Source organism: Ylistrum balloti, unplaced genomic scaffold, assembly GCF_031769215.1.
Source record: "Ylistrum balloti isolate Yb309-2 unplaced genomic scaffold, AGI_CSIRO_Ybal_v1 Utg370580, whole genome shotgun sequence".
NCBI classification, from domain to species: domain Eukaryota; kingdom Metazoa; phylum Mollusca; class Bivalvia; order Pectinida; family Pectinidae; genus Ylistrum; species Ylistrum balloti.
Genome location: NW_026782361.1, coordinates 1,796,249 through 1,811,274, shown reverse-complemented (window position 1 = coordinate 1,811,274; position 15,026 = coordinate 1,796,249). Strand labels below are relative to the sequence as shown.

General features: G+C 34.7%; 2 protein-coding genes across 2 annotated transcripts; both read right to left on the bottom strand.

The window, feature by feature from the left end:
* Positions 1 to 2,470: 2,470 nt before the first annotated feature.
* Positions 2,471 to 3,310, bottom strand: LOC132556661 (uncharacterized). Its single transcript, XM_060221097.1, has one exon. It carries the CDS (start codon positions 3,308 to 3,310, stop codon positions 2,471 to 2,473), a length of 840 nt encoding a protein of 279 aa, XP_060077080.1.
* An 8,700-nt stretch (positions 3,311 to 12,010) lies between these two features.
* LOC132556660 (uncharacterized) lies at positions 12,011 to 12,850 on the bottom strand. The gene has a single exon (XM_060221096.1). It carries the CDS (start codon positions 12,848 to 12,850, stop codon positions 12,011 to 12,013), a length of 840 nt encoding a protein of 279 aa, XP_060077079.1.
* Positions 12,851 to 15,026: the final 2,176 nt, after the last annotated feature.

Sequence of the window (15,026 nt, the reverse complement as noted above, 5' to 3'; positions counted from 1 at the left end):
AGTTTTTACAGTATTCATTAATAATATTTAGCTGCATTTGAAGGTCTTCTGGCGTGTCAGAAAATAGTATTGTATCATCAGCATATAATAAAATAAATAATTTAATATACATATGGAAATCATCTTCAAGCTGATTATTAAGGCACTGTAAACCAATGACACTGTCACTAACCATAAATTCCTCCAGGTCATTTAGATATAAACTAAATAAAAAGGGAGATAAGTTTTCCCCTTGCCTCAAGCCGTTATTACATGCGAAAAATGTAGAATTCTGACCATTGAACGAAATATTAGATTTAATACCTTGATACATATTGTAAATTATTGTATACATTTTACCATTTATATGATTAAGCAACATTTTATTCCATAAACCATTTCTCCAAACTTTGTCAAAGGCCTTTTCGAAGTCAATGAAAATACAGTAGAGTTTCTTTTTCATCATATTAGTAAGAGTAATTAAAGAATACAACACAAAGATATTATCTATAGTTGAATACTTCTTACGAAATCCAGCTTGGTTTTCACATATTAAGTTAACTTCGTCAGAATACTTTAAAAGTCTTTCATTTAAAATGCTGGTAAAAAGCTTTCCAAAGCAACTAACAATAGTGATTGGCCTGTAATTTTTGGGGTCTGAAGGAGAACCCTTATTTTTAAAAATAGGTACGATAGAGCCTCGAAGCCAGCTTTCAGGGATTTTCCCTGTGCTAAAAATAACATTGAACAACATAACATAGAGATCGATCATTTTAGAGGACGAGTATTTAATATATTCATTACTGATAAGATCATTAGAGCAAGCCTTATTATTTTTCAGTAGCCTAATAGCACGTTCCACCTCCTCTCTGGTTATATTACTATTTAATACAATATTTACAGGACCCATATCAATATCATTAACTTCGAATGGGTTATCATCCCCTTCAACATTCAGGGTTTAGAAATAATCAAACAGCATATCGAGTGAAATGTAACCTCTCTTATTTTTACATGGACCAATTGAAGATTTGAGTAGTTTCCTGTAGTCCCGTGCATTATTACTTTTCATTTCTTTCAACTTACATCTAAGATCTTTTCTAAACTTGTAAATACTTTTATCCATTGTACGTTTGTATATTTTTTTCAGATTCTTTATATTTTGTAAAGAAGTAATCATTTCTGTGACGTCTATACATACCTTTATTGCGTCGGAATGCCCTTCTGGCCACCTTACACTCACCATTGAACCAGAGTTTAGAATTTGACTTAGGTGTGTATTACATTTATCAGTATGCTTATACGTACCAAAAGTTGACTTAGCAGCACTTACCAACACATCGCTACAGTCTGCTATTAGTGTATCAATATCTAGGTCATTGATGTCATTACACTGGTCAATTATATTAGTAATATATTGTATTTTGTCATCATTTATGTTGTCAATAAAATTCTGTAATTTCTCACTCTCCCAATTCTTAATCCGTTCAGTATAGTCTGTATTATCATGAATATTACTGTGTCAATGGAAAGCGCTATTCCACCTATAGTAAGAGAGAGAGGGCAGTGCGCGTCGGACAAAAGAGCGCTAAAATCTAAAACATCAAAATCACGTGTGCGCTTAAGGAGCTTAGAGGAACATATTGCATAATCTAAAACACTGGTATTTTTACATGTGTACTTACCTATATCTTTATCACATCCAACTCTTCCGTTACAAGTAACAGGTAAAAAGTCTAAAAGTCGGTTCCCAAAATTATTTTTCATTAAATCCTGGCTCTTCCTGTTTTTAACAATACCAAAATTTTCCAGTTCATTCAGACTGGTAATACTTTCATCTAGAATTTCAATTTCAGTTTGATCTCTACCGTTTATTTCATTATAGTCAATAAAATCTACAAAGCTTGCAGTTCTTGCATCTTGCATTAAAATCTCCTAACAAACACACATTTTTGTAATTTGCTGATAATCTTAAGTATTCGGTCTCAATTTCTGAAAAAGGATCACCAACACAGTATTGGGAATTCTCGGGCGGGACATAAACTGTTCCAAATAAAAATTCATCGTCACAGTGTAATTTCGTCCCATCCATCCTAAACCAGTTGACATATTTACTGTCACTTTCTATAAAGTGAATATAATTTTCCAAGTCATATTTATATGCTATAACTATACCACCCGACTTCACTTTTCTGAAATGTGCCCTATTTTTCATTTCAGTTTTAAAACCAGGCAAATCAATGACATCCAAATCGTCAGTTTTAGACTCGCAGAGACATAAAATCTCATAATCATTTACAAAATCACGAAACTCGGGATACTGGGCTTTTCTCAATATACCACAAACATTTAACAACAGTAATTTTAATGTACATGTAGAATTATTGTTACCGCCACCTCCTGTACTAATTAACTCATTTGAAACAAAACTAGTGTCTATGAAAGGGATTTGCCCTCCGGCGTGTCCCTATTCATGCTGATTAGAGTTCACTCACCGGCGTTTGGTACGCGGTTGTTGAGTAGGCTGGCCGGGCTGAACATCCGGGCTCTTGTATAACACTCCATCAATGTACAACTGATCTCTATTAAACACCGTTTTTTTGTTTTGTTTTCTCTCTTCTTTTGCTACAGGATACAGAGTTTTACGCTTGTCCTCTATTTCCTTTGGGAATTGCTCGTTGATCCCGAAATGTGTCCCTTTTAGTTCTTTCGCGTTTCGTTTTACCCTAACTAAGTCCTTGTAATATACAAACTTTGCGATAATCGACCTTGGACGCGCACCTGTACGCCTGTCGCGCTGACCTATTCTATGCACATTGGCCATAGCTATTTGATGAGCATCTTCAATTTTCAGTTTTTGTACAATAAAATTTTTCAAGGTCAGTTCATCGTCATCAGGACTCTGGTGTTGGTCCCAAACTTTTTCTGGAATTCCTGAGAAAATCAAATTATATTTTATGCTTCGGCATTGGGCATCGGTCGCTCTATCTCTCAATTCTGTCATCATTTCATGTAATTCATCAACATCGTCAAGGACTTCGTTTTCATTTTTTTCCAAAGCTTCAATATTTTTCTTCATTTTCGTAATGTTTCTACCTACAGTATCGTTTGCCGCCTTTACCCGATCCATAATATCACTATTTCCCTGTAAGTCACTTTCCATGTCCCTTATCCTAATTTTCATACTACCAATCTCTGTTTCTGACTTTTCTACTCTCATAGATAGGTTACTGAGTTTTTTGTTAATTTCCTCCAGAGTACTGGTGTTTTCCTCAATTTTCGATAGTCTCGACTTCACTTCAGTGAACATTTCAAAAATGGAATTTATCATGTTTTTAACAGAAGCAGTTTCAGTACTTTCAACTGAATCACTGAATAATGTTTCTCTACACTCTGCTAGTACTTTGGACAGGTGAGAGGAGTGGCCATTGTTTGGCAGAGCTGTTTATAATTAGTTTCCCAGCCGTAATTCGTGTGTGATGAAGCCCGGATATCTGACTGGGGTAAGTATTCTTTCTATCTTTCATAAATTGTTGTTTTAGTTGGCTATTTCGTGCCATATTTTAATTGTCCCTATTGCGGGTCAACCAATCTATCTATCGATGCGTGTCCACTCGAGCGTAACTATTTGCTGTTATAGTATACAGGTGTGTTGATTTTAAATGTCATAATTAACAGTATTAGTAATGTGTTGATATGTACAAGTTAATTTAGTTGCCTTTAAGCGTATATTTCGCTTAATAACGTTATTTTGTTCGAGTAGTTTATCTATGGAAGCCCTGAGTAGTAGTTGTATTTACCTGTGCAAGGGTTGAGTGCGCGCAGGTGTCCAGTTTCCAAAACAGCTTTTTTTTAACAAAGATATATTTTTCAGCCATGGTTGGAAATGCTGAATGGAGATGATCCATTTCGTCGGTACAGCGACATCTTGTGCGTGACTACTTATTGTCCTTAAGGTTTTTTTTATGTATATGACTAATGTAATTTTCACTTCATTTTCTATTTAGGGGATGGATTCGGCGGGGTGGTGATATCATAATAGACCTATTGCTCATTCAAATAAATACTGGTGGTATAGGTTTAAGTTAGTTTTTACATTAGTAGTGTTTTATTACTTGAAAATTGCGCGTCTTTGTTAATGTGGAAATACCAAGTTATTCAGCGTTTACTTCTCGACTGTGAATTTCCATTATATAACTTCAATTTTTAACGTCAACACAAGCCAGCTGGTTGTTAAGGTTTTAGGTAATGTATAATACGTAACACATTTGGGGTTTTACATACCTGTATAAAGAAGTACGTAATTGTCACTATCAGGTAGTCAGTTGTTCATGAGACACTTATTCAACAAGATAAAACAATGCTAATGTGATATGTTTCAGGAATTTTTCCCAGACATTAATTCAATTCTTATCATTTTTATGAATTTGAAATTTTAACAAAATTTTTAAAAGATTCATACCATGACAGTGTCAAAGAATATGTTTTATAAAGTTTTGGTAAGCTGAGAATGCTTTGCATTATAGGAAGGCAATTGGTTCTTACGTCACGAATGATTCCACGAATTCAGGTCAAAATACGTAACACATTAGATTCTGTGTGCCGTTTTTAGTTAGTATTTGTTTATGGTTACCACGTTAAGACACCCACTACAACACATATTATTTTACCTGTTGGAATAATGTAATAATGATATAGCAGTTTCTGTTTAGATGAAACAATGATATCTCTCATTAAAGCATTTCATTCAATGGGTCATGTGAAACATATACCTAGTATGAGTTGTATACATATATGTCGGTTGATAGAAAATTTACACACACGAAGGTTCCTATTGAAATTTTCTATATGACACAACCACAATCTTTATCGAGGTAGCATTTCTTTGATGTTTAAAAGTGTTGACAGTGAACCTACTAAAAAGAAGATTTATTATTTTAGTAAGAACTATATATAAATTTATGAGGAAGTATTACGGAAAACCAACATTTTTATATAATCTGAAAAATTCCAGCCCGTTTTGTTAAACTTATAATAACACGTATGATTCCCTCACTTTAGACACAGAATTCTTGATGAACAAAACTGAAAATCAACTTTCACTTATACAAATTTCCACCCGAGACAAAAACGTGTTTTTATTTGATGTGCTGAAGTGTCAGGATATGATAGAAGAACTGAGGGAAGTTTTTGAATCTGATAAAATAACCAAGGTAAAGTAAACACTGTAATTATTTCCTTATGTTTTGTTGGCATAGTCAACATTTGTACATCCTTATAGCTAAAAGTAAAAAGTAATATCCTTATTCTATATCCATTTGAGAGAATACGGAACAGTATTTATAAAACTGACAAGTTAAGTTTGAAAAATATTCTCTATAAATAGTTTTGATCGGGTAATACCATTGTGTAATATATATCAAAATAATATCTATTGTGTAATCGCTTTGATTGCTTATCAAGTAAAAGTGTCATGTCTAATTATATATGAGTTAAATAAAAACAATATGTTTTAACTTTACTTTAATTAACTTTCAACATATTTTACCCAATTTTCTTCTTGCATTCTTGTACGTATATTGAAATGACGCCATTGATTTTTATTGATGGTTGTGGTGGTGATGGTGTGTAGGTGTATGGGTGGTTGTGAAGGCGACGGTGTGTTGATATAACGGTGGCTGTGATGGTGACAGTGTGTAAGTGTATCAGTGGTTGTGGTGGTGATGGTGTGTAGGTGTATGGGTGGTTGTGGTGGTGACGGTATGTAGGTGTATCAGTGGTTGTGGTGGTGGCGGTGTGTAGGTGTATCAGTGGTTGTGGTGGTGACGGTGTGTAGGTTATCAGTGGTTGTGGTGGTGACGGTGTGTAAGTGTATCAGTGGTTGTGATGGTGACGGTGTGTATGTGTATGGGTGGTTGTGGTGGCGACGGTGTGTTGGTATAACGGTGCCTGTGATGGTGATGTTGTGTAGGTGTATGGGTGGTTGTGGTGGTGACAGTGTGTAAGTGTATCAGTGGCTGTGATGGTGACGGTGTGTAGGTGTATGGGTGGTTGTGGTGTTGACGATGTGTTGGTATAACGGTGCCTGTGATGGTGATGTTGTGTAGGTGTATGGGTGGTTGTGGTGGTGACGGTGTGTAAGTGTATCAGTGGCTGTGGTGGTGACGTTGTGTATGTGTATCAGTGGTTGTGATGGTGACGGTGTGTAAGTGTATCAGTGGTTGTGGTGGTGATGGTGTGTAGGTGTATGGATGGTTTTGGTGGCGACGATGTGTTGATATAACGGTGCCTGTGATGGTGATGTTGTGTAAGTGTATCAGTGGCTGTGGTGGTGACGTTGTGTATGTGTATCAGTGGTTGTGGTGGTGATGGTGTGTAGGTGTATCAGTGGTTGTGGTGGTGACGGTGTGTAGGTGTATCAGTGGTTGTGGTGGTGACGGTGTGTAGGTGTATCAATGGTTGTGGTGGTGACGGTGTGTAGGTTATCAGTGGTTGTGGTGGTGACGGTGTGTAAGTGTATCAGTGGTTGTGATGGTGACGGTGTGTAGTTGTATCAGTGGTTGTGGTGGCGACGGTGTGTTGGTATAACGGTGCCTGTGATGGTGATGTTGTGTAGGTGTATGGGTGGTTGTGGTGGTGACGGTGTGTAAGTGTATCAGTGGCTGTGATGGTGATGTTGTGTAAGTGTATCAGTGGCTGTGGTGGTGACGTTGTGTAAGTGTATCAGTGGTTGTGATGGTGACAGTGTGTAAGTGTATCAGTGGTTGTGGTGGTGATGGTGTGTATATGTATCAGTGGTTGTGGTGGTTACTGTGTGTAGGTGTATCAGTGGTTGTGGTGGTGACGGTTTTTCGGGTGATTGTGGAGATGTAGTTATGGAGATGTATTGGTAATAGTGTAAACGTGTATTAGTTGTTGAGGTAGTAACGTTTTGGAGATGTTTCGGTGAATGAGGAGGCATTGCGAAGTTGCATCGATGTTTGTAATGACGGTGTGAAATTGAAGGAGGTGGTGATGATGTAGAGTTGGTGTATTGATGACAGGTAAATGTGTATCTGTGGAGATGAATGTCTGGAATGGTATCGACGTATTTGGGACGATAAGAAGGAGTATCATATGCTGAGATAGTTACAGTGTTGACGGTTATTGGGTGGTTGTAATAATGACGATATAGTGGTGTATCGCTGGAAATGGTTTTAGTGTTGATGTTATAGAGGTGTGGAAGTCATGACGTGGATGTGAATCGATGGCGTTCATGGTAACGATGTGGAGTGCATGAATCGTTATTGTATTGTCTATGGTTTGTCTATACCATTAATAGTATATTGGACGCTTTACTATTCTAATTAATTACATTCCACAATTTCACATAGTTATATCTTTCATATAATTGCTTATTACTTTACAAAATGTACTCGTTCGCTGTTTACCTCGTATAGATCAAGATAACAGCGTAGCTTCCAATAACAGCGATGGTGATTCTCTTTTGATATTCCATCCAAGCTTACAGCTCCTTCATTGTGATGTTTCCTGATCAACGTAAACCACTCCAGTTTGAAACTGAAACCATCTTACACAGAGTAGGATTGTATATCTCTCTTATCATCGGCAGCTGATCAATTACAATATCACTTTCCGGGTTTCCCACAAGTTTGTACCTGTGTTGTAAAACATCACGATTCCTTTGAAAACTACAACGTAGTGTGTTTATATAGTTTTTAAAGAATATGATAATAAATTCTACATCACGAAACTTTTGTCAGTATTAATAACTTACTATAACGTTGTCATTTATGATGTTATAATTGCACTTGCATAATAATGTTGAATGCGTTTTTAATTGCTTACTTTGTTTTTGTCGTCTCTGATTTAGATTTTTTTTTTTTTTTTAATTTTACATAATTCAGTATAAACTATTCACTGATATACAAATTAACGGAATTTTCTGTTTTATTCATGCATGGAAACATCTATCAATAAAATCACTATTGATTTTACACGACAATCATTGTAATATATGCAACATACAAAACTCGGTCTGTTAACATGATATACATGTCACGAACGCAAGCACGTCTTTTTGTTTTTGTGAATGGTGAGTGAATTGGTCACGTGTGCGTGTGTGTGTACGTGTGAAGAAGGACGGGTAGTGCATGGGCTCAATTCAATTTCAATTTATTTATTTCTCTTTAACCATACAGTACAGAGAAAACATATTTACAAAGCAACAAAGTTAAATAAAGTTGTTCAGCCAGATAGAAAGTATGAATACATACATTGTATACTATGTACATGCAACATAAGTTATGATAACATAAGTTTGTATACATGTTATTACTTAATTATTAATATATCGTATATATATTGTACATGTATACCATAACATATCATTGCACAGTACTAGTGATACCATTCAAATATATACATATTAATCATACAACGTCAAAATTAGAACTGAAACAGCTCAGTTCATGCTTTGTACTGTATTATGGAGGACAGATATTAATAAAGATGATTCTAATAAACTTACAAAGTTTTTTCAGAGTTTTATCGTGTTTAGAGTTAATAAGATCTCTAAATTTTAATACATTCGGTCTTGTATAATAATATTTGTTTACATATAATTTTCTATGCTCAACAAGTGACTGGCATTCTAGCAAATAGTGGAATTCGTCCCCTATTTGTTGACTATTACAAAAAGTACAAATTCTTTCGTGACGTACAGTATTATTCCAACTTCCGGTTTCGATAATGAGCCTGTGATTTGTTGTTCTGAATTCACAAAAAGTGTTTCTTTCTTTATCTGTTAAAATATCCAAATATCCTTCAAATCCAAAATTTTCTTTAAAAATTCTGTAACAACTAGATTTTGAAGAAGTAAATACATCATTTTCCCATTGCTGCGTGAACTGATTGCGAAGTGTTTGTTTTACATAGGATTTTAACCATGAGGTATCTAGATCTTGAATATATTGGACATTCCAAACATAGCTAATACCACAGTGATTTAATACTTGTTGGATATAACTTACATAGGAGATATTATTATATTGATTATGACATAAAAGTTTATACATTACAACATTAAGTTTGTTTTCTTTTGAATTAATCAATTGAGACCAATAAGTCAACATTCTCGTTTTAACTGAAAGATTCAATGCATAAGCTCCAAGTTCACCATATACCATAAACGATGGTGTACTACGTTTGATCCCAAGTAACAATTTACAAAATGTTAAGTGAGCTCTCTCAATAACTTGTAGATTTGTAAAACCCCAAATCTCACATCCATACAATAATATAGGTTTAACAATTTTATCATACAAATCATAAATACATTGAATAGAGAGGTTATACAACCTTCCCTTTTTAAAACATCATACATTGCAATAGTTGCTTTTTTAACGTTGTAATTTTTAGCTTCATTAAAGGAACAGGTACGAGAAAAAACAGTGCCCAAGTATGTGAAGCTTTTGACAATTTCTATCTCCTCTGTATCAAATTTAAAATGAAATCTGTTATTTAAACGACCTTTACTGAATATCATACATTTTGTTTTCCCACTATTGACTTTCAACTTCCAGTTTTTACAGTATTCATTAATAATATTTAGCTGCATTTGAAGGTCTTCTGGCGTGTCAGAAAATAGTATTGTATCATCAGCATATAATAAAATAAATAATTTAATATACATATGGAAATCATCTTCAAGCTGATTATTAAGGCACTGTAAACCAATGACACTGTCACTAACCATAAATTCCTCCAGGTCATTTAGATATAAACTAAATAAAAAGGGAGATAAGTTTTCCCCTTGCCTCAAGCCGTTATTACATGCGAAAAATGTAGAATTCTGACCATTGAACGAAATATTAGATTTAATACCTTGATACATATTGTAAATTATTGTATACATTTTACCATTTATATGATTAAGCAACATTTTATTCCATAAACCATTTCTCCAAACTTTCGAAGTCAATGAAAATACAGTAGAGTTTCTTTTTCATCATATTAGTAAGAGTAATTAAAGAATACAACACAAAGATATTATCTATAGTTGAATACTTCTTACGAAATCCAGCTTGGTTTTCACATATTAACTTAACTTCGTCAGAATACTTTAAAAGTCTTTCATTTAAAATGCTGGTAAAAAGCTTTCCAAAGCAACTAACAATAGTGATTGGCCTGTAATTTTTGGGGTCTGAAGGAGAACCCTTATTTTTAAAAATAGGTACGATAGAGCCTCGAAGCCAGCTTTCAGGGATTTTCCCTGTGCTAAAAATAACATTGAACAACATAACATAGAGATCGATCATTTTAGAGGACGAGTATTTAATATATTCATTACTGATAAGATCATCAGAGCAAGCCTTATTATTTTTCAGTAGCCTAATAGCACGTTCCACCTCCTCTCTGGTTATATTACTATTTAATACAATATTTACAGGACCCATATCAATATCATTAACTTCGAATGGGTTATCATCCCCTTCAACATTCAGGGTTTAGAAATAATCAAACAGCATATCGAGTGAAATGTAACCTCTCTTATTTTTACATGGACCAATTGAAGATTTGAGTAGTTTCCTGTAGTCCCGTGCATTATTACTTTTCATTTCTTTCAACTTACATCTAAGATCTTTTCTAAACTTGTAAATACTTTTATCCATTGTACGTTTGTATATTTTTTTCAGATTCTTTATATTTTGTAAAGAAGTAATCATTTCTGTGACGTCTATACATACCTTTATTGCGTCGGAATGCCCTTCTGGCCACCTTACACTCACCATTGAACCAGAGTTTAGAATTTGACTTAGGTGTGTATTACATTTATCAGTATGCTTATACGTACCAAAAGTTGACTTAGCAGCACTTACCAACACATCGCTACAGTCTGCTATTAGTGTATCAATATCTAGGTCATTGATGTCATTACACTGGTCAATTATATTAGTAATATATTGTATTTTGTCATCATTTATGTTGTCAATAAAATTCTGTAATTTCTCACTCTCCCAATTCTTAATCCGTTCAGTATAGTCTGTATTATCATGAATATTACTGTGTCAATGGAAAGCGCTATTCCACCTATAGTAAGAGAGAGAGGGCAGTGCGCGTCGGACAAAAGAGCGCTAAAATCTAAAACATCAAAATCACGTGTGCGCTTAAGGAGCTTAGAGGAACATATTGCATAATCTAAAACACTGGTATTTTTACATGTGTACTTACCTATATCTTTATCACATCCAACTCTTCCGTTACAAGTAACAGGTAAAAAGTCTAAAAGTCGGTTCCCAAAATTATTTTTCATTAAATCCTGGCTCTTCCTATTTTTAACAATACCAAAATTTTCCAGTTCATTCAGACTGGTAATACTTTCATCTAGAATTTCAATTTCAGTTTGATCTCTACCGTTTATTTCATTATAGTCAATAAAATCTACAAAGCTTGCAGTTCTTGCATTAAAATCTCCTAACAAAGACACATTTTTGTAATTTGCTGATAATCTTAAGTATTCGGTCTCAATTTCTGAAAAAGGATCACCAACACAGTATTGGGAATTCTCGGGCGGGACATAAACTGTTCCAAATAAAAAATCATCGTCACAGTGTAATTTCGTCCCATCCATCCTAAACCAGTTGACATATTTACTGTCACTTTCTATAAAGTGAATATAATTTTCCAAGTCATATTTATATGCTATAACTATACCACCCGACTTCACTTTTCTGAAATGTGCCCTATTTTTCATTTCAGTTTTAAAACCAGGCAAATCAATGACATCCAAATCGTCAGTTTTAGACTCGCAGAGACATAAAATCTCATAATCATTTACAAAATCACGAAACTCGGGATACTGGGCTTTTCTCAATATACCACAAACATTTAACAACAGTAATTTTAATGTACATGTAGAATTATTGTTACCGCCACCTCCTGTACTAATTAACTCATTTGAAACAAAACTAGTGTCTATGAAAAGGATTTGCCCTCCGGCGTGTCCCTATTCATGCTGATTAGAGTTCACTCACCGGCGTTTGGTACGCGGTTGTTGAGTAGGCTGGCCGAGCTGAACATCCGGGCTCTTGTATAACACTCCATCAATGTACAACTGATCTCTATTAAACACCGTTTTTTTGTTTTGTTTTCTCGCTTCTTTTGCTACAGGATACAGAGTTTTACGCTTGTCCTCTATTTCCTTTGGGAATTGCTCGTTGATCCCGAAATGTGTCCCTTTTAGTTCTTTCGCGTTTCGTTTTACCCAAACTAAGTCCTTGTAATATACAAACTTTGCGATAATCGACCTTGGACGCGCACCTGTACGCCTGTCGCGCTGACCTATTCTATGCACATTGGCCATAGCTATTTGATGAGCATCTTCAATTTTCAGTTTTTGTACAATAAAATTTTTCAAGGTCAGTTCATCGTCATCAGGACTCTGGTGTTGGTCCCAAACTTTTTCTGGAATTCCTGAGAAAATCAAATTATATTTTATGCTTCGGCATTGGGCATCGGTCGCTCTATCTCTCAATTCTGTCATCATTTCATGTAATTCATCAACATCGTCAAGGACTTCGTTTTCATTTTTTTCCAAAGCTTCAATATTTTTCTTCATTTTCGTAATGTTTCTACCTACAGTATCGTTTGCCGCCTTTACCCGATCCATAATATCACTATTTCCCTGTAAGTCACTTTCCATGTCCCTTATCCTAATTTTCATACTACCAATCTCTGTTTCTGACTTTTCTACTCTCATAGATAGGTTACTGAGTTTTTTGTTAATTTCCTCCAGAGTACTGGTGTTTTCCTCAATTTTCCATAGTCTCGACTTCACTTCAGTGAACATTTCAAAAATGGAATTTATCATGTTTTTAACAGAAGCAGTTTCAGTACTTTCAACTGAATCACTGAATAATGTTTCTCTACACTCTGCTAGTACTTTGGACAGGTGAGAGGAGTGGCCATTGTTTGGCAGAGCTGTTTATAATTAGTTTCCCAGCCGTAATTCGTGTGTGATGAAGCCCGGATATCTGACTGGGGTAAGTATTCTTTCTATCTTTCATAAATTGTTGTTTTAGTTGGCTATTTCGTGCCATATTTTAATTGTCCCTATTGCGGGTCAACCAATCTATCTATCGATGCGTGTCCACTCGAGCGTAACTATTTGCTGTTATAGTATACAGGTGTGTTGATTTTAAATGTCATAATTAACAGTATTAGGTAATTAGGATTTATGTGGTATTATAGTAATGTGTTGATATGTACAAGTTAATTTAGTTGCCTTTAAGCGTATATTTCGCTTAATAACGTTATTTTGTTCGAGTAGTTTATCTATGGAAGCCCTGAGTAGTAGTTGTATTTACCTGTGCAAGGGTTGAGTGCGCGCAGGTGTCCAGTTTCCAAAACAGCTTTTTTTTAACAAAGATATATTTTTCAGCCATGGTTGGAAATGCTGAATGGAGATGATCCATTTCGTCGGTACAGCGACATCTTGTGCGTGACTACTTATTGTCCTTAAGGTTTTTTTTATGTATATGACTAATGTAATTTTCACTTCATTTTCTATTTAGGGGATGGATTCGGCGGGGTGGTGATATTATAATATACCTAGTGCTCATTCAAATAAATACTGGTGGTATAGGTTTAAGTTAGCTTTTACATTAGTAGTGTTTTATTACTTGAAAATTGCGCGTCTTTGTTAATGTGGAAATACCAAGCGTAAATTTCAACCCAAGTTATTCAGCGTTTACTTCTCGACTGTGAATTTCCATTATATAACTTCAATTTTTAACGTCAACACAAGCCAGCTGGTTGTTAAGGTATTAGGTAATGTATAATACGTAACACATTTGGGGTTTTACATACCTGTATAAAGAAGTACGTAATTGTCACTATCAGGTAGTCAGTTGTTCATGAGACACTTATTCAACAAGATAAAACAATGCTAATGTGATATGTTTCAGGAATTTTTCCCAGACATTAATTCAATTCTTATCATTTTTATGAATTTGAAATTTTAACAAAATTTTTAAAAGATTCATACCATGACAGTGTCAAAGAATATGTTTTATAAAGTTTTGGTAAGCTGAGAATGCTTTGCATTATAGGAAGGCAATTGGTTCTTACGTCACGAATGATTCCACGAATTCAGGTCAAAATACGTAACACATTAGATTCTGTGTGCCGTTTTTAGTTAGTATTTGTTTATGGTTACCACGTTAAGACACCAAACAATGATATCTCTCATTAAAGCATTTCATTCAATGGGTCATGTGAAACATATACCTAGTATGAGTTGTATACATATATGTCGGTTGATAGAAAATTTACACACACGAAGGTTCCTATTGAAATTTTCTATATGACACAACCACAATCTTTATCGAGGTAGCATTTCTTTGATGTTTAAAAGTGTTGACAGTGAACCTACTAAAAAGAAGATTTATTATTTTAGTAAGAACTATATATAAATTTATGAGGAAGTATTACGGAAAACCAACATTTTTTATATAATCTGAAAAATTCCAGCCCGTTTTGTTAAACTTATAATAACACGTATGTTAATTTTGAGGGTCATAGACATTTTCTATAATTATGAGATAACGAAATTGATTTAACCTCAGAAAATTGGAAACTTCGATGGACTCGCTCTAAATCGTCCTTGCCACCAGACAACATATCATATTCACCAAAGATTTTCACTATGGTGTTTCAACATGCCAGCTAAATCCACATCCAAACAGTAATTACAAGAAGAAACAACGGAACATTAAGCAATATAATAGAGAAGAACACACCTGTGGGAGGGTAAGTGTTGTTTAGACTACGAAGGGCATCCGTCCTGATGTCAGTCAATGTGTTCAGTTTATTAACTTGATGCTACCATTTGGTTAAAGAAAAGCTGTATTTGAATGACGAGTCAGGTCTCGGAAAAAGCTAGTAAGTTTGATGTTATTATCGCGGTTATCATATTCTAAACGGCCCATCAACATAGAGTCATCAGGACAAAAATATGCTGGACTACAATGGTAGAAAATCAAATT

Excerpts from the sequence above, each read along its gene's own strand:
- LOC132556661 (XM_060221097.1), bottom strand. The coding sequence starts at position 3,310 with ATGATAAATTCCATTTTTGAAATGTTCACTGAAGTGAAGTCGAGACTA.
- LOC132556660 (XM_060221096.1), bottom strand. The coding sequence starts at position 12,850 with ATGATAAATTCCATTTTTGAAATGTTCACTGAAGTGAAGTCGAGACTA.